Raw genomic sequence first — 17,590 nt, forward strand, 5'->3', positions numbered from 1 at the left:
TAGAGAGTCCAGGGGCCATGCTTTCCAGGGCGCCTCCAGTCTCAGTCAAACCATTAAGTCTGGTCTTCTTACTAGAATTTGAGTTCTGCATCCCATCCTTCTACTGCTCCATCAGGGACCCTCTGTTGTGTTCCCTGTCAGGACGTTCATTGGTGGTAGCCGGGCACCATCTAGTTCTTGTGGTCTCGGGCTGATGAAGTCTCTGGTTTATGTGGCCCATTCTGTCTGTTGGGCTGATACTTTCCTTGTGTCTTTGGTGTTCTTTGTTGGATGTTGTTTTAATTAAGTGACCTGTTTCCTTTGCCTCTGTGGTTCACAGAACATTTCAGAACTCTTTTAAGAATCTTGTTTAGTGCTTTAAGTTTTGGGACTTACTTTAGATTGTCTCTTTAAAGCTCCTCCTAGGTGCCTTGGCCTCTTTAGCAGTAGACAGAGGATTCAGAAGGTCTTGGCCAAGTGGTGCATCAAGGCCAGCCTGCCTTTCGCTCCCGTCCTGCCGTCACATCCTGTCTGGATGGCGGGGCAGTGCACCATTGCAGGAAGGCTGCCGCTGAGCATACAGTCTCATGGGGCATTGGCATGTCAGGTGGGGGAAGCTGAGTGGGAAGCCGAGCCAGGCCTTAGGCTCATGACCAGGCCACCCTCTGGCAGCAGAGACTGCATGTGATAGGCCCACAAGGCACAGCAGCTTTGACAGCTTGAGTGATTCCAGGAAGCCAGCAAACCTGGGCTGAGGAGAACTTGGTAAAGAGTACCTGTGTGATGGTGGCGGCGGTGGTGATGATGACAACAGTGATGACAGTTGTTGTATATTGAACAAAATACCCAATAGGTTCTTTATATTTGTTGCATCATTGACACTTCCCATAAACCCTGTGAGGTACTGTTATAAAACCCATTTTACAAATGAGGAAACTGAGACTCAGAGAAATTAAATGACTTATCCAGTGCCACTCAGCTGGAAAGTGATAGAACCAGAGTTAAACTGAGGTGTGAGCTGACTCTAGCTCCATGTAAGCTGCCATGAATTGCCATTCTCAAAGCTCACAGGAACTCCCTGAAGTAGGCCACACCTCTACCTCCAGACGAGGGTAAACAGTTGCTCATGGGTCACCAGCCAGGGGCCGGAGCCAGGTCCACACGCAGCTCCTGAGCTGCAAACAGCCAGCCCACTGCTCTTCTGCCATTGGCCCCAGGACTCTGGATCACTTAATCCCAGAAACAGACAGTACCTCCATTCTGCCTCCTGCTCTCAGCTTACCCTGCATACCAGGGTAATTAAGGCATTGATTTTAGTAAGTGTCCTCCTGCTGGACAGGCCCCAGGAGATGCCACTGGCACCATTGCTGCTGAATGTCCCACACCACAACTCCCACCTTCCTCCCACAGACCCACCTGTCCCTGCCACAGCCCAGGAGTTCATGGCACTGTTCTGGTCAGGAGCCTTAGGCTGCCCTCTTACCCCAGGGCTGGCAAAAATGAGACTGTGGCTAAGTAAGGACTATAAGCAGAGAATTCTTATTATATGGATGTGTTTTCAGTCAGCAAGTATTTATTGAGGCCCTACTACTCACCAGGCACTAGACTGAGCAATAACTAGGGATACATCAGTGAGCAAGACAGACACCGTTTCTGCCCTCAAGGAGCTCACTGCCACAGAAAAACCCATGGCTGGAAAGCATTTCCAGTACCAGGGGCCTGTTCCCATGGAAGGGGCGAAGAGACAGCAGAAACATGGTAGGGCTGGGGCTGGGGTCACTGTGAGATCTACAGGATCTGATTGTGGACCTGGCTGAGGGCAGCAGAAGGAATGTTCAGGTAAAGGCAGCAGGCTGAGAGGCAAGGCTGAGAGGACCATGCAGGAATGGTTCTGACCCCATGGAACCCTCTCTGGCTCCACCTCCCCTCTTTGGTGTATAGTCCCTTTAAGGAGCATACCATCTACACATGTTGCATTTTTTTTTTTTTTTTAATTGTTAGGGTTTAAATGAAGTTTACATTTCCAGTTAGTCTCCCATACAAAATTGTATACATACATTGTTTTGTGACCCGAATTGCTCACCCCATTCTGCAACAGCACATTCCTCCTTTCTGCCCCTGATTCCTCATGTCCATTCAACCCGCTCCTAACCCTCTCTGCATTCCCATCACATGTTGCATTTTTAAACTGTGAGCTTCTTAAGGCGCTATGGGGCCCAGAGCTCTGAGGAGCCCCCTAGCGGGTTTCTGGGACCCCAGGGCTGGGCAATCTAAGCTCCTCCCTGAGCGAGTAAGGCGGAGGTCTGGGCCACCCAGCTGCACTAACAGCTCCTGCTGGATTAGCCTGTGCCCCCTGGCCAACCCCAACACCTAGGAAAGCTACTCTTTGCTTCAAGGACTTTACAGGCCCCTTTTCCTCTTCAGGGCCCTCATTTGGTTTCCTTTTGTCCCCACATGAAGCCCACACTTCTTCCTCCTCTTCATCCTGTGTCTCCTCGAAGGTCCAGCTGCAGCTGCTGACGGCCATCGTGAAACTCTTTCTGAAGAAGCCTACTGAGACCCAGGAGCTGGTACAACAAGTCCTCAGCCTGGCCACTCAGGTGGGTGCCCAGCCTCCAGCAGGGGGAGCTTTGGTTCAAGGAACCAGACCTCAGTGTCCCACCCAAGACTGGCGCCTCTGGGAGTTTGGCTCCAGAGTAATCCAGTTCAGGGAGCTCAGAGTCTATGTGGGAAGTGACAAATCACAGTGGAGTGGGTCAAGTGGTGAAGTTGTGACAGTGTAAACAAGAGAGGAGAGTGAGGGCCAGCAGTCAAGGAGAGCTGCATGGGGAGGGACAGGTCTGCAGAGAATGCAGAGAGTTTGGATGGGAGTCAGGGAGGACAGACCATAGAGGAGAGCCCAGCAAGTGGAGACAGGTGGGGACTACAGTGGAGAACCACGGTGGGATGAGTCCAGGGGCCAGAGACATGTCCGCTTAAGTGGCTTAGAGACGGGCTCCTGGGAGTGCTCAGGCATTGCTGCCGTCGACCAGCTGTGTGGTCATGCCTGGTTCTCTGGTTAAGTTTCATGGACTTCTCGTCACCCCCACAAGGACTCCGATAACCCGGACCTGAGGGACCGTGGCTACATCTACTGGCGCTTATTGTCCACCGACCCAGTGGCTGCCAAGGAGGTGGTGCTGGCTGAGAAGCCGCTTATCTCTGAAGAGACAGACCTCATCGAGCCCACACTCCTGGACGAGCTCATCTGCTACATTGGCACACTGGCCTCCGTCTACCACAAGCCACCCAGCGCCTTTGTGGAGGGCGGCCGGGGCGTTGTGCACAAGTGCCTGCCACCCCGCACCGCCTCGTGAGTGACATTGGCTGAGCCACCCCGCCTGGTTCCTTAGTTCAGTAGTGCCAGCACTCAGGCCTGGTGTGATGGCCCCTGCCGAGGCCTGAGTCTGAGGAAAATCACGTGTCTAAGAGACCTTTTATTGAATGGTACTACACACTAGGCATTTACAGTGACCTCATTCGATCCTTATAACAGCTCTGAGAGAAATGTTCCCACTTAATAGACGAGGACAACAGGCTAGAGAGCTTGAGTGGCTGGCCCAGGATCCCACGGCTAGTAAGGGGCAGAGTCCACATTCTCCTCGCCTTTCTCCCCAGCCGCTGCCAGGTGGTTGGTGCTGCCTGGTCACACAGTTCTCCAGGGACTAGCATCCAATTTTCTTTGGGATGTGGGGACACAGACTCTCTCCCTTCACTCATCCCCATGAACTGGATCTTGTGGAATGCCTAAAAGATGGATCAAATGTGGCGAGTGGGGCGGGGGGAGAGGGCCGTGTAGACAGCCCCCTCTTGGGACAGTGTGGGTGCCTGTCCTGGTGGAGGATCCCCCCTGACTGACCCTCTCCCTTTCGTGTCCCCAGCAGGAATGAGAGCGCAGAGAGCCCTGAGGCGGCCCCCACCGGAGCCCCCCCTGCTGAGCAGCCTGATGTCATCCCCCCTCAGGGTGACCTGCTGGGAGACCTCCTCAACCTGGATCTCGGCCCTCCAGTGAGCGGCCCTCCCCTGGCCACCTCCTCAGCGCAGATGGGAGCAGTGGATCTTCTTGGCGGAGGCCTTGACAGCCTGGTATGTCCTGGGTCCCCCTCTCTGGGTGATGTTGCTAATCATGAATGCCCCCTGTGCTGGGTACCAGCCAAGTATCTCAGGTACATTGAAGTTAGTCCTTACCACCTACCTGTGAAGGTGAGTGTGGTGGGGCCTTATTAGAGATGAGAAAGCCAAGGCTTAAGAGAGATTAGGCACCCTTCCTTCCATGGTCATACAGCTGCTAAGCAGCTGAGACAGGATTCAGACCCCTTGTTCAGCTGCTGAGTACCAAGAGACCTAGGGCAGTGCAAGGCCAATCCTTGCCCTTCCCTTACTCCTACCCTGTAAGGCCTGGGACTTTCTTGGCCTTTGAGAGTCAGGCCTGTGGTCTCGTACTCTCACCCTCTGCACCAGGCAAATTTGGGCCTGTCTGTTGAAAGGGGCCACAAGAGGTCAGGGACAGAGCGTCCCTCCACCCCTGTAGGAATGGAGGTGGGTGAGCCTGGCCCAGTGTCTCCTCAGAGTTCCTCAGGCAGCTGGTAAGCCAGGTAGAGGGGAGCTGACACCCTGTCCCTCGGCCATGCCCAGCTCTGGTCCCCAGGGCTGCAGCACAGGGAGGAGTCTGGTGACCAGCACCACCAGGGAAGGGACGTGAGGGGGCAGGATGCAGCCATGGGGTGCCCTTCATGAGGACAGCGTCTGGGCCTCTTCCAGGCCCCTGCACAAGCTGGTCTCCGATAGAGCAGCAGCTGACTAATCTTTTCCCTCTTTCCTTTTCTCTTTCTGTTCTTTCCTGGCTTTTCTCTCTGCATGTGGCTGCTGTTCTCTTCACCCTGCCTACTTCTGCTTGGAGATGGGGGATGAGTCAGAAGGGGTACGGTTCAACCCTTTTGTGTCACCAAGCCTTGTCCCTGTTCCTCCTAGGGGCACTGGCCTAGCCTTGAAAGGGATGGATGATGGCCAGGCGGCCCCTCCCTGCCTAGCCTGGCCTCGTCCTCAGTGTCCTGGTGACTTTCACTTCATTGCCTGACATCCAGCTGCCATGAGCCCCCATGTCCTCACAAACATCTTGTCCTGAGGTCACTGGTCCCTCCAGTCCCCGTGGCCCTGTGCCCTCCCAAGGCCAAGCTCCTCCCTGCTCAGCCCAGCCCCCTCCCAGCAGTGGCCTCAAGTCCCATTTGATCCATGGGCTGAGTGCTAGTTTGGGGGTGTCTCCAGCCCTTTCCCGGGGCATGAGAGGGGCTCAGCCTCTTTTAACCCACCTCACTCTGTCTTTCTGCAACTTAAAGGTGAGGTGGATGGCAGACCTTCAGTCCCTCTCCTGCCCCCACCCCACTGCTTCTAAAGAGCCAGGGGGCTCCACTCCTGTCTCTGGGCCCTGCTGCCCCTGCCTTTGATGCCTGGCCCTGACCCCTTTCTGTTCTTTCCAGATCGGCAGCACCAATTTCACGCCCCCCGCAGCAGCAGTACCAGCCAGCCTAGGAGCACCTATTGGCAGCGGCCTGAGTGACCTCTTTGACCTGACCAGTGGCGTGGGCACCCTGTCAGGATCATATGTTGCCCCCAAAGCAGTAAGTAACATGGCTTCCCTCATAACAGGAGCAGAGAGAAGCTCAGAGACTGACGTGTGGACTCCTTAAGCGGCCAATTCTGTGGTCTCCAGCTCAGGCCAGCGGGGACGGTCTCCAGGAGCAGCAGGTTGCCAGAGCCAGGGAGCCAGGGGCTGTGGGAGCACTGAGGATGGGGGCGTAAGTCAGGCTTCCCAAAGCCCAGACCTGTGGAACAAGTCAGAATTACAAACCAAACCCACGGCTGTCAAGTCGATTCTGGCTCATAGGTGGCACAGTGGTTAAAGCGCTCAGCTGCCAACCGAGACGTCAGTGGTTCGAAGCCACCAGCAGCTCCAAGGGAGAGAGATGTGGCAGTCTGCTTCCGTAAAGATTACAGCCTTGGAAACCCTATGGGGCAATTCTCTGTCTTATAGGGTCACTGTGAGTCAGAAGTCAGAATTAGCCAAGCAAAATCAGGGAGAGGGTCCCCAGCAGAGGGAACAGCCTGTGGAAAGGCCTGGCAGTGTGGGAGAGCCAGTGCCTCTCAGGGAACTGGCAGGAGTCCTGTCTGGTTAGAGCAGTGGTTCTCAGTGCTGCCAGACCCAGTGCCCCTCATGCATAATAAACACTTTATAATGCCCCTTTCCTATACTTAAGTGACATTTTTGGACTGTGTAACCTGCTACTCATTTAATTCCAAAAGTGATCAATAAGATGCTATAACAGTATAAAGGAGACATAAAGGAAGGAGGTAAAATTTTATATTGCAGTGTTGTAAACACTTGTCCATGCCTGCCCGAGAGGCCAGGATGAAATTGTCAGCTGTTTGCAGCAATGCTAGATTCACCAGTGACTGTGACAGCTACAAATGAAGTACTTTGTAGCTCGGGTATGGTGAGTGGTGTTGCCAGCAGTGCTGTTAGCTTCTAAAATGGTGACCAGCTCTCAGTAAAATTCTGAACAAAACAAATAACAGTCTTGCCTTGATTTTCATGGTTGTTAACATTCCTCTGTGTAAAAGAACTCTGAGTTGAAATTTCAGGAAATATTGAAACAATGCAGAAAACATCTGAGGGGTGCAGGACAGTTGCTCATTGTGAGGACTGATATACCCCCATGGCAGAACATCCAGCATCCCTGACCCCAGCTCACTAAAGGTAGTGACCCCCATTGTGCCACAGAAGATGCCCCCTAAATGCTCACAGTGCTACCTCAGGGCAGTGCCACTCCTGAGACCATGGGCTGGACTAGAGATTAGAGGGGCAGGAAGCTGGCGAGGTGGACAGGGCCAGGCTGTGTTTGCTCTCAATCTTGGTGCGGCGGGGGCCACCGGAGGGTTTTAAGCAGAATGATAAAGTGATCAGATTTGTGCTTCAGAAAGGTCGCTCTGGCTGTAGCATGAAGGAGGGACTGGAAGGGGTAAGAGTGAAAGCCAGGAACCTGGGGAGGAGACTGTGGCAGGAATCAGATGAGTGATGATGGAAGCCTGGACAAGAGAGGCATCTTTGGGTTGGAGACACGAGGCTGAACTTGATTGCTTCTGGGGAGCCAGAAATGGCAAGACGTGGGATGATGGGGAGGAAGCGGGAGCATTCTGGCTTGAGCAACGGGGGAGGGAAGGTGCCAGTTGCTGAGATAGGGACACGGAGGAAAGGGCAGGGATGACGGAAGGAGAGTGGAGTTTGAGATGTGAGAACACAGCACAGTGTGGCCCACATCCTCAGTATCAAGGAAGCTGCCAGAGGGGAGTGATCTGGCTGACCTCCTCACAGCTGTGTCTGCTACATCATTCCCAGTAGAGCCTTCTGAGGTTCCCTCCCCAGAGCAGGATGCAGCTGGACTTCAGGGATGCAGCGACGTCTGTGTCATGACTGGGGAGCTGTGGGCCCAGCACCTGCCCTTCCCTGACCTGGCCTCCCCTACCGTGTGCCAGCCACCCCGGCAGCAGTAGTGGCAGAGTCCCTGGCAGGACCTGGGCCCCAAGAGGCTTGATCCTACAGCAGACACAGTGCTAGCAGCTGAACCCTTATGTGCCAGGACTGCGCGAGCGTACCACATCCCTCACCTCACAGACTCCTCCCAGCAGCCTCATGCTACTACTGTCCCCACTTCATGGGGGAGAAATTTGAGTGCTGTTGCCTGAGGTCATAGCTGGTAAGTGACAGGGCCTGGAACTGAGCACAGGGCAGTGGCACCAGACCCCACATGATCATGCCTCAGAGTACCTGAGGGTCTGCTGTGTGCCTGCCTCAGTGTCGTGGGGTGTCTGAGTCAGTAGTCTGGATATGTGGTGTGATGTAGAAAAGGTTCCATTAGCTTTCTGTCTTCCTAACACATGAGGCCGCGCCATACACCTTGAAAGCCTAGTAGAGCAGGCAGCCGGCAGGACTAGTATCAAAAGACTTCTGAAATTCTTGGTGGCAGCCCTTGTAGGCACTGTAGAGCTACCAGCAGTATAAAGCCTGGTCTTTGCCTCTGGGGAGCTTGCCCTCTGCCTGTGTGGACATTTTAATAGACGTCGTCACTGCTTTATTGAAGTTGAGGGCCAGGTGCGTGTACCAACAGTTGAGTGCTGGAAATGAGAGGTGGACGGGACCACCAAGCCAGGAGTAGTCAGGGCAGGCTGCCTGGAGGAGGAGTCCTCGAAGCATGCATAGGACTTTCTTCACTGCCTTACCCACAGGAGGGTTCCACTGTGAGGGTCAGTTCCACGTCCCAGCCCTCACAGACAGGCCCTCACAGACATGCAGGTGCTCTCTCCAGATAAGAAGCAATAGGTAGGGAGTCTCCATATTCCTAACAGCACCAGGACTAGCTAAAATTGTTTGTCCTGTGTGCCTTTCCCCTGACTCTCCTGTGGGGATAAATACATACTTTGACCCCACCCACCCACCCCACCCCGGTCAAGGGGGACGAGGTCTTCTGTGTAAAAGAAACCTGAGTTCCTCAGCACGTGGTGGTTCATTGATTCATGTGGTGAAGATTAAGAGTGAGTTCTTTGCTGCAGCCTGTGCTAGACTCCATGATGCCACAGTGGCCAAGCGAGACAAGATCCCGGCCGGCAGCCAATGTCAGTCAGACGACCTTTCTGTTGCCGATCACCTCAGTGGTGCAGAGTCTCCTGTAAGGACGTTTGATGGGGGTGGGGCTCAGGGATGGCTGCCGGGAGGGAGGTGAGATTCACCCACTTTCTGAGTGCTTTCTTCATGCCAAGTCACAGCTGGGAACATAAGCCCTGTGGTTTCCACCCTCACAGATCTCTCCAGGGGATGCAAGGGAAGATGGGGAGTTAGCCAAGGTGGATGAGGGTGGGGCGCATGCTTGGTCCAGAGGAGCAGTATGGATGGAGCCTGGGGCAGGTGGGCAACAGGCTGCTGGGGCTGTGGCCAAGGTCATGGTCGTGGTTGGTGGGAGGCGTTAAGGAGTTTGAAGGGGTTTTGAAGAGTGCCAAGATCAGATTTGCATTTTAAAAGACTTCAGCTGCTATGGAAAGGGGGAGAGAGGAACTAGGGGGCTGGGCTCATTGCCTGGTGAGCTCTGCTGGGACTCAGAGGGAGGCAGAGGTGGGTCTGGGAGATGGAGCTGACAGGACTTGGCTGCGTGACTGTGCTGTGGTATGGGAATCGGGGCGAGGGTTGGCACCCAGGTGGCTCGGAGTGCCTGCCTTTGGCGTTCACTGGGGTGCACTCGACAGCAACAGGTTTGGTTTGGTTTGAGGTGCACTTGGGGCTGTCAAGTGGGGCTGAGCCTTTTGACCCAGGGGCCCATGAGCTGTCCTGGTGAGAATGAAGGTCTGAGCAGGGTGGCGTCAGCAGATGTCTTTCACGGGCAGGGCTTCAGTTCATGCTGTTGCTCAGCAACCAACCCTGAGTGCCTGCTCACACCAGGCTGAGCCAAGGGTGCAAAGATGGAGAAGCAGAGCCTCCCCTCAGAAAGCTCGCTGGGTGGAGGGCCGACCTCGTGGGCTCTCCTCGCTCTGTCACTGTGGTGTGAACATGGGACAGGAGCCTTGGGTAGACTTCCTGCAGGAGGCGGCACTTGAGCCGAGACTCAAATGACAAGGGCAGCCAAGCAGCAGAGGCCCTGCTGGGTGAGGGGTCTTCTTAGGTACTGTGCTTGGACAGACCAGCCCTGCCTTCTGTGAGGAAGGACAGGCTGTGACAGCCAGGGAAGCTCAGGCTCTGGCCGAGGCCCAAGATGCTGTTGGGCACTTGGCTCTGTCCTTGGCTCATCAGGAGCTGGCAGGGACCCACTGTCTGGGTGCCTTCCTCAGCCCTATTTTCCCAAGTGTCTTCTCTGACTTTGAAGACTTGGGTCAACACCTGAGTGCACCCAGCACCTTACCCCCTGAGTTGCTCCGATATGCAGCCACACCATGGCAGCGACCCTGTGTGGACCATGCTGGGTCTTCTCATCCCAGGATACACTTGGTGATCGCCCTGTGTAAAGACAGGTGTAGCAGTCTGGAAGGCTCTTTGAGGAGAGGAAGAGAGCAAAAGAACCCTTATATGGGCTGTTGCACTTGGGTCAGAGGAAGACATGAACCATAGCTCCCTCTCTTCTTCTTCCCTACAGGTCTGGCTCCCAGCCATGAAGGCCAAGGGGCTGGAGATCTCGGGCACTTTCACCCGCCAGGTGGGCTCCATCTCCATGGACCTCCAGCTGACTAACAAGGCCCTGCAGGTCATGACTGACTTTGCCATCCAGTTCAACCGCAACAGGTGAGCTCCCAGCTGCCCCCAGGGCTTGGCCAAGGCAGGTCCTCCCTACAAGGCAGCCTCCTCAAGGGAGGTCCACTGCTGACTGTGCAGGCAGGGGCTGGAGGGCCACGAAGGGCTGGTGAAGGTAGATGTTCCTCGCCACCACCCGTAGTCAGAGCTCTCAAGAACAGTGATTTTTTTCCCCCCAGTGGCCTCTTTATGTGGTCTCCAAGGTACTGAATGAAGAGGGGTGTGTTTTCTCTTTCTCCCTCTTTTTTGGCTTCTTCCAGTTCCCAAAGCAGCGTTTTACTAACAGAGCCCCCCAGCTCCAGCCTTTGGCAGCTACCTCGCCTATCAGGAGGGTGCCCATCCTGCACAGTTGGGAGCATGGAGCCACCTCTCCTGGGCCTGAATCGCTCCCCATCTCACATTGGAACTGTCAGAGTATAATGGATATTTCCAGGCTGGTGGGGGTGGGCCTGTCTGTCAGGCTTCTCACCCCGCTGAGTCCCCTACACTGTATGCCAGCAGGGAAGGGCACCTGTCTGGGCCCCATCAGGTCTTTTGGGGCCAGGCCATCTGGGCCAGGGGCCAAGGCCATGGCTCTCCAGGGAACCCAAGCAGCCTCTCCTGATGATCCTTCTTCCTGAGCAGCTCTAGTGATGAGCAAACTGAGCCTCTAAGAAGTTGACTGAAGGGGCTGTTTCCCAAGTGAGAGCCTGTGGGCCAATGGGTCCCCCCACCTTGGGTCAGTCCAGGAAGGATGGGTCAGCTCTGCCACTTACCCTCAGATAAGCCTGGAGGCCACAGGAATGCCCCAGGCTCCAAGGTGCAGTTGCCATGGTCATCGCTTATAACAAACTTACTGTGTGTTAGCACTTCTGGGTGCCAGGCCCTGTGCCCAGGGCTTTACAAACATTGTCTCACTTGAGCCATTTGACAATCCAGTGACATTGATGCCATTACCCCCTTTTAGTTGATACGGACGCCTAGGTTCAGAGAGGGCAGGGACACTGCCCAAGGTTGCCCACAGGCAGTAGTGGGGCCCCCGGGAAGGCCTGGAGGTCTGAGCCACCCTGAGGCCCAGGTATCGAGCTCTGTGTCTGTGCAGTGCCACTCACCCCATGGGTCCAGCACATGCCTGCCTCTCCCTGGGTCTCCATGTCATCTGGAAGGTGGGTGGTGTGTACTTGTTGCTGTTTTTACAAGGACAGGAACTGGTTGACTATCAGACGCCCAGCCTGCGCATAAATGGGTCCTGGGGCGTGGAGCTGGGTGAGGCTGGCTTGGTGGAGAGGCTCCCAGGAGCCCAAGGAGCCAGCTCACCAATTTCAACACCTGCTTTCCCGCCATCCCTGCGGGGGCTTCTCTTCCCAGCTTTGGCCTGGCCCCCGCCGCCCCCCTCCAGGTCCATGCGCCGCTCAGCCCCAACCAGACTGTGGAGATCTCCTTGCCTCTCAACACAGTGGGCTCAGTCATGAAGATGGAGCCTCTGAACAACCTCCAGGTGTGTTGCATGCCATACGCAGCCAAGCACCCAGTCCTGTCCACCACTAACTAGTCCCAGGGGAAGGCTGCCAGGTGGAGAGGCATGTGACGCAGCCAGTGTCAGCCATGGGCTGCATCCGTGGAGCCGTGTTCTTCGCCCCAGCTCAGAGAGGCTAAGGGGTGTGGTGACCAGGGAGGGCACATGAGAGAACCTGCTCAGGAGCCAGTCCTTCCTGGGGCCTCAGAGGAGGTGTCAGCAGAAGAACCAGGGTACCGAGCCCCAGGGACCAACCAGGGGCCCCCTTATTGTCGCCAGGTGGCCGTGAAGAACAACATTGACGTCTTCTACTTCAGCACCTTGTACCCACTGCACATCCTCTTTGTGGAGGATGGGAAGATGGGTGAGTTGTGAGGGATCCCTGGGGCCCCTGAACTGAGGCTGTGGCCCAAGGTGATGCCTTCCCAGGGAACAGATTGCCTCAGCCCATGATAGAGCCTGGGGCGAGGGCAGACATCTGTATGGGATGCCTCAGGGCTTTGTCTGGTCATCTCAGGTCCAGCTGGTGGGTTGTGCCTGCAGGAGCCCTGTCCCCAGGGCCATCACTCATGTGTTCTCCTGCCCCACCCCTCAGCCTAGCCAGCAGCCTCTGGACAGCGTCCCTTGGGGCTGTCTGTCCACAGGTTCCCCAAGGCAGGGAGCCCAGGTTCTGCCACACACCCATTGCCCATCTTCTCTGGGCGAGGGCTCTAGCTGGAGGCCCCTGAGGATTCAATCCCTGTGTGCTGCGGGCTCAGCCCTGCCCAGCGCCACGTGGAACACTGTCTACATCCCCTCACTCAGTCACCACTGGTGCCCTGGGCTGCAGGTGGTGTGCGTCTCATTTCACAGAGGAACAGTCAGACTAGAGAGGAGAGGTGACTGGCCAAGGACAGTGCACATCAGAGCTGATCAGAGGTCTCACTCACCACAGAGACTCCAAAGCCCTGAGCCTCACCCATGAGGGCCTTCCAGTCCAGTGGGAGAGGAAGGGATGAGATACTGCACACTGTTGAAAGACTCATCCCTCAGGCAGCCTGGGTGCCCTGCCAGGTTTCCAGAGTTCATGGGGGAGGAGGAAGGGTTTCTGTGGTAGATGGGAAGGAGAGATCCAAGTCCAGAGGCAGGGAAACCCATGTGGTGAGGTGCTGTTTTAGGAGGAGCTGGCACGGCTGGCCAGGGCAGGCCTGCCTGTCCTCTGCTTCAAGGTGGCACCCCACACCAGACTCACTTCATGCTCAGTGGTGGTGTTGAGTGGGGCCATAGCTCATCAGGGCCCCTCTCTTACCCCTACCCCACTGGCCCTCCAGACCGGCAGATGTTCCTGGCTACGTGGAAGGACATTCCCAGTGAGAATGAAGCCCAGTTCCAGATCAGAGACTGCCCCCTCAATGCAGGTGAAGAGTCTGAGCCCTCACCCCACCCTGGTCCACATGGCCCCTTTGGACCCAGGCCCCCATCGCTGACTGCAGGGCCTTCCTCTGGCCATCTGACCCCACAGAGGCTGTGAGCAGCAAGCTGCAAAGCAGCAACATCTTCACCATCGCCAAGAGGAACGTGGAGGGCCAGGACATGCTGTACCAGTCCCTGAAGCTGACCAATGGCATCTGGGTGCTGGCTGAGCTGCGGATCCAGCCAGGCAACCCCAGCCTCACGGTGAGACCCCACTATCCTGGCCAGGACAACCCCTCCTGCCTCTCCCTCAATCCTGGGCCAGACGTGGGCTCTGGCGGAGACACTCTAGCCTGACTATGCTGGGAGACATTGTACCAAGGGTCCTTCGAGCCTGGCGTGAACAAGAATCAGAATCCTATCCCTGGAAGGGATCTTAGAAAGTTTCCAACTCAACCCCATCAAGTTACCAAAACATGACACCAAACTGGGCCTCAGAAGTTGGACTAGAAGATGCTGTAGAATTGGGTCCTGTGAAATGGCGCAGTTGGCCTGAGGCCCTGCTGGCTGGGCAGTGGCACTGCTGGGTCGGCCCTGCCCACCTCCCATCCCTGCCTGCTGTGGGCCCAGGGGAAGGACGCTGTTCCCAGCAGGCCATCCTGCCTGGCTTTGAGTCTGAGCCCAGTTGGGAGGCAGTGTCCTTGGAGCGCGTGGTTGTCCTGGGGTCCATGCTGCCCTTCCAGAGGCCTCTCAGAGCCCCCAGCTTTGGGTCCCCCATGCCCCTGGTGTCCTCTGGCAGGCGCACCCCTCCAGCCACTCCTCCCCAACCCACTGCAGCAGTCACACTGATGGGTTGGGGCTGCGGCGGCAGCTTCGGTGGTGGTAATCTCCGTCTCCCTGTGTTTGGTTGCTGCATGCCCACCCTCCCTGCTGGGTGGCTGCGGTGCAGGACTTGGAGGTTAGCAGATTGCTTTTCTCTCCTCCTCTTCCCGCCTCCCCAGCCTTGTTGTGCACACTCATCTCACGGCTTGGCTCTGGGGCACCCCCAGCCCTCCTGGCCTCACCTTGCTGCTCCCCATTGCCAGGCAGGCATGCATGCTGGCCGCAAACCGGAGGGGCAGGCTGTAGCCTCTCCTGAGACCCCAGATGCTTTCCCACCAGTGGCCCCCAATGAGATGCGCTGGCACCCCCACTTACCAGCAGACAGGGGACCCCAGAGGGCCTTCATTGCTCACTCTGGAGCTCCACTTTCCCCTTCCCCCCTTCCTAATTGCACCCTTCAACACCAGTGATTTTAAGTGGAAGGGTGAGTGGTGCTTCTCAGCCTGTAATCTCGAGGTTCATCCCTCAATTAGAGCTGAGTCCAAGTCTCTAACATACCTGCTTCGTATGCAGGAAATCAAGGACTAACCACCAGCCACTCGCCATCACCCTGGGCAGGGACCTGCACCCCTCCAGCACCCCCCTTCCTCCTCAGGGTTTCCTGTCCAGTTGGGCCCAGGGACCCAGAACTCCAGGGATGGGGTGGGCTCTGCCGGTGTGGGTTGGGGCTGGCACGCCTAGCGGCCCAGCTTATGAGTCATGCTTCTTGCCAGCAGCGATCTGGTGGCTGAGCTGACAGCAGGTGTGTGGGCTGCAAGTATATTTGGTCCACACTCGGCTGCTGCGACGGGCACCCTTCTGCTTTACCACACATCTGCCCAGCCATAGCTGTGCCGCCACCAAGCCTTGTGCACGTGTGCCACGCTCTTCCATCTGGCTTTCGCTGTCTCTTCCCTCCCGGCATGTTCGTTCCCGCCTGGTTCCTGATTGCCCAGGCAGGAGCCTCTGAGATGACCCCCCTTTTCCCCACTGCAGCTGTCCCTGAAGTGTCGAGCACCAGAGGTGTCCCAGCACGTGTACCAGGCCTACGAGACCATACTCAAGAACTGAGATCTGCCCAGCGCCTGCTGCCACCCAGGCTGGCCCACCCCTCCTCCTGGAGTGAATCTCTGTGCACTTCCATGCTCTGTGATCCCCTTTTAAGTTGCTGCTGACGTTTAGGGTCAGGTGAGGAGGGGACCAAAGGAATCAGAGCCAGAGTGGCAGCAGAGACTAGCCCAGGGAGACCCCAGGATTCTTCGCATCCCTTCCTCATGCCTGGATGGCAAGTGCGGGGTTGTCTCCTCAGGCTCCAGCCCCGGGAGCCTCTCAGTCCCTCTTGAGTGGGTGTTAGAGGCCCTCCCACCGCCACCCCGTGTGAACTGAGCCCTGCCAGCCTGTCCTTGGGTGTGTGTGAAGAGTCCACTTGGTACCAGGAGAGCTGCTCTGTCGGGCTGGGATCCAGGGTGTAGGTGCCATCAGGGACAGGGCTACACCTTCTTACCCTGCCCAGGCCTGCAGTGTCTGAGACTCAGCAGAAGCTCCCAGAGCCCCTGACCTGGGACTCCTGCTCCCCAGGCAGCTGCACTGTCCGACCCCCACCCCTGAGGACGGTCACTGCCTACCATGCATTCCTCAATGTCCCCTCTAGCAGAGTCCAGGGCTCGTGGAGCCAAGACAGGGCCAGAGGGACTGGGGCAAAAAGGTGTGCTTCCTGTTTGGAGTTTGTTTTGGGGTTTCTCTTTAGTGTCTGCTCCCCTCTTCCTGGCCTCCCAGTTTCAGTTGTGTCTGACAGAGCATTAGGTTTTCCTGTTACTGCTGTTTAATAATAAAGATTCTGCTTTTGGCAGTCACGGACACTTTTTTCCTCTCCACCAACTGTCAGAATTGGAGAACTGAATGGGATTGCCTCTGAGTGATTGGGATGGTTTCTGACCCCTGCAGTCACTAGATCTAATATATATAAAGAGACTATATATTGTATGTTTACTTTCATTTTCAAAAAGAGAAAGTGAATAAAAATGATGGCGACAAGTGTGTCCCTGGCCAGTGTGTCAGGTCCTGAGGCTCCTTTGGGCAGCATCCAGAGCTGCTCTGCCTCAGGGTCAAGGCCTTGAGCCCCAGCTCCTCCCCAGCATTCTGAGGAGAGCATGCCCTCCATCCTATCCTTGGAAACTGACTCCTGAGACTGTTGGGCTCCTTGGCACCTCTCCTGCCACCGATCCCAACTCTTCCCACCCCAGCTGACACCATCTCATCTTGTGATGCTGGCTATGAGGACCCAGGTTCCCATTTTGGCTTCCCCAGCTCCCTGCCGTCTAGAGGCTTGGAGCCTGGGAGGGGTTCTGATCAGAGACAGCTAAGAAAGAGCAGTGGACAGGCTGTGCCAGCCCTTCTTCCAGTGACTGAGTGCCAGGTCTGGCAGGGCAGGCTGTTCCCCACCTGGCAACAGCCACTGTCTGCAGGGTACTAAGCTGACAGCCACCACCAAGGACAACCCATGTGGTCCCAGACCTGGCTCTGACCACGTTACCAGGGGAAGATAGCCAGACCCGGGGTAGGTCTGTGTGGCAGAACTGCCCATAGCGTGTCAATACCTCCTTCGACCTGAGAGACCTTCAGCCTGCTTCTGAGGAAGGTGCAGCCCGGGTACCCCCATGCCCTGTTTTGCCCCAGCCATGCCCTTGTGCTGTGTCGGCACTTGGCATCCTGCACCCCTCCAGATCCTGCCACCCTCCCACAGAAGCTGGCAGTGGCAAGGGCACTGACCCTGGGGGTGTCACCATGCTGCCTGGGGACCACCGAATCCAGAGCCAACCAAGGCCCTTGATGGCACAGCCTCGGTTCTCACCTCATCTGAAAGTCTCCGGGCTCGGAAGGCTCATCGCACACAGCTGGAGTGCCCGGCCGGCCGGCTGTGAACTGGAGGAGCAGAGCTCTGAGCCCTGGATGAGGGGACTCATCCACCCTGGCCTGCCCTGTCACTGCCTCTGATCCCTTGTGAGTGCACTGCCTGGGGAGCAGCTGCTGGGGGCACTGTCCCACAGCCTGCCAACTCAGTCACCCAGGGGGCCCCACAGAACCACTGCCCACCCCCCTCCCTCTGCCCCCAAGGGCAGGAGAATTGAAGTGTAGCATAACTCCCCCTCTTGAGTAATGATGGGGAAATTGAGGCCCAGGAGAAACCACTTGGGGTGCGGGAGGGACCTGGGAGAAAAGGTAGGCTGGCCCTTTTGGAAGGATGGCCTTGGACCATCCTTAAGACATCTCCTTGGGTTCCCTTCCTCATTCAAGCTGATGCCTCAGGTGATCATGGGTGGGGCCTTGCCCCCACACAGCACCTGGCATGGTGGGACCCAGCATACACCGCAGAGGCCCCGTTGACACAGGGAGAAACTGAGGCAGGCAGAGGGCCTTCACACTGCCAGTTTCTCAAGCCTGGGGCACTGCAGGTGTGGGAGTGTGGAGCCTTGCCACACTGAATTGAGAAACGCACA

General features: G+C 56.5%; 1 protein-coding gene and 1 non-coding gene across 2 annotated transcripts in view; both read left to right on the forward strand.

The window, feature by feature from the left end:
* The window catches only part of AP1B1 (adaptor related protein complex 1 subunit beta 1), a 53,792-nt gene extending 37,675 nt beyond the window's left edge, over positions 1-16,117 (forward strand). Inside the window, exons 12-21 of the mRNA XM_004387605.2 lie at positions 2,481-2,579; positions 3,072-3,331; positions 3,903-4,104; positions 5,496-5,636; positions 10,191-10,336; positions 11,693-11,822; positions 12,120-12,204; positions 13,151-13,237; positions 13,342-13,496; positions 15,090-16,117. Coding sequence (XP_004387662.1) covers positions 2,481-2,579; positions 3,072-3,331; positions 3,903-4,104; positions 5,496-5,636; positions 10,191-10,336; positions 11,693-11,822; positions 12,120-12,204; positions 13,151-13,237; positions 13,342-13,496; positions 15,090-15,164 — 1,380 coding nt within the window. The 3' untranslated portion in view covers positions 15,165-16,117. The remainder of the gene's footprint in view (positions 1-2,480; positions 2,580-3,071; positions 3,332-3,902; positions 4,105-5,495; positions 5,637-10,190; positions 10,337-11,692; positions 11,823-12,119; positions 12,205-13,150; positions 13,238-13,341; positions 13,497-15,089) is intronic.
* On the forward strand, positions 10,929-11,025 carry LOC111822659 (small nucleolar RNA SNORD125). Its single transcript, XR_002825800.1, has one exon. It is a non-coding gene; the product is annotated as a small nucleolar RNA SNORD125 (small nucleolar RNA).
* Positions 16,118-17,590: the final 1,473 nt, after the last annotated feature.

This window comes from Trichechus manatus, unplaced genomic scaffold, assembly GCF_000243295.1.
Source record: "Trichechus manatus latirostris isolate Lorelei unplaced genomic scaffold, TriManLat1.0 scaffold00190, whole genome shotgun sequence".
In the NCBI taxonomy this organism is placed as follows: domain Eukaryota; kingdom Metazoa; phylum Chordata; class Mammalia; order Sirenia; family Trichechidae; genus Trichechus; species Trichechus manatus.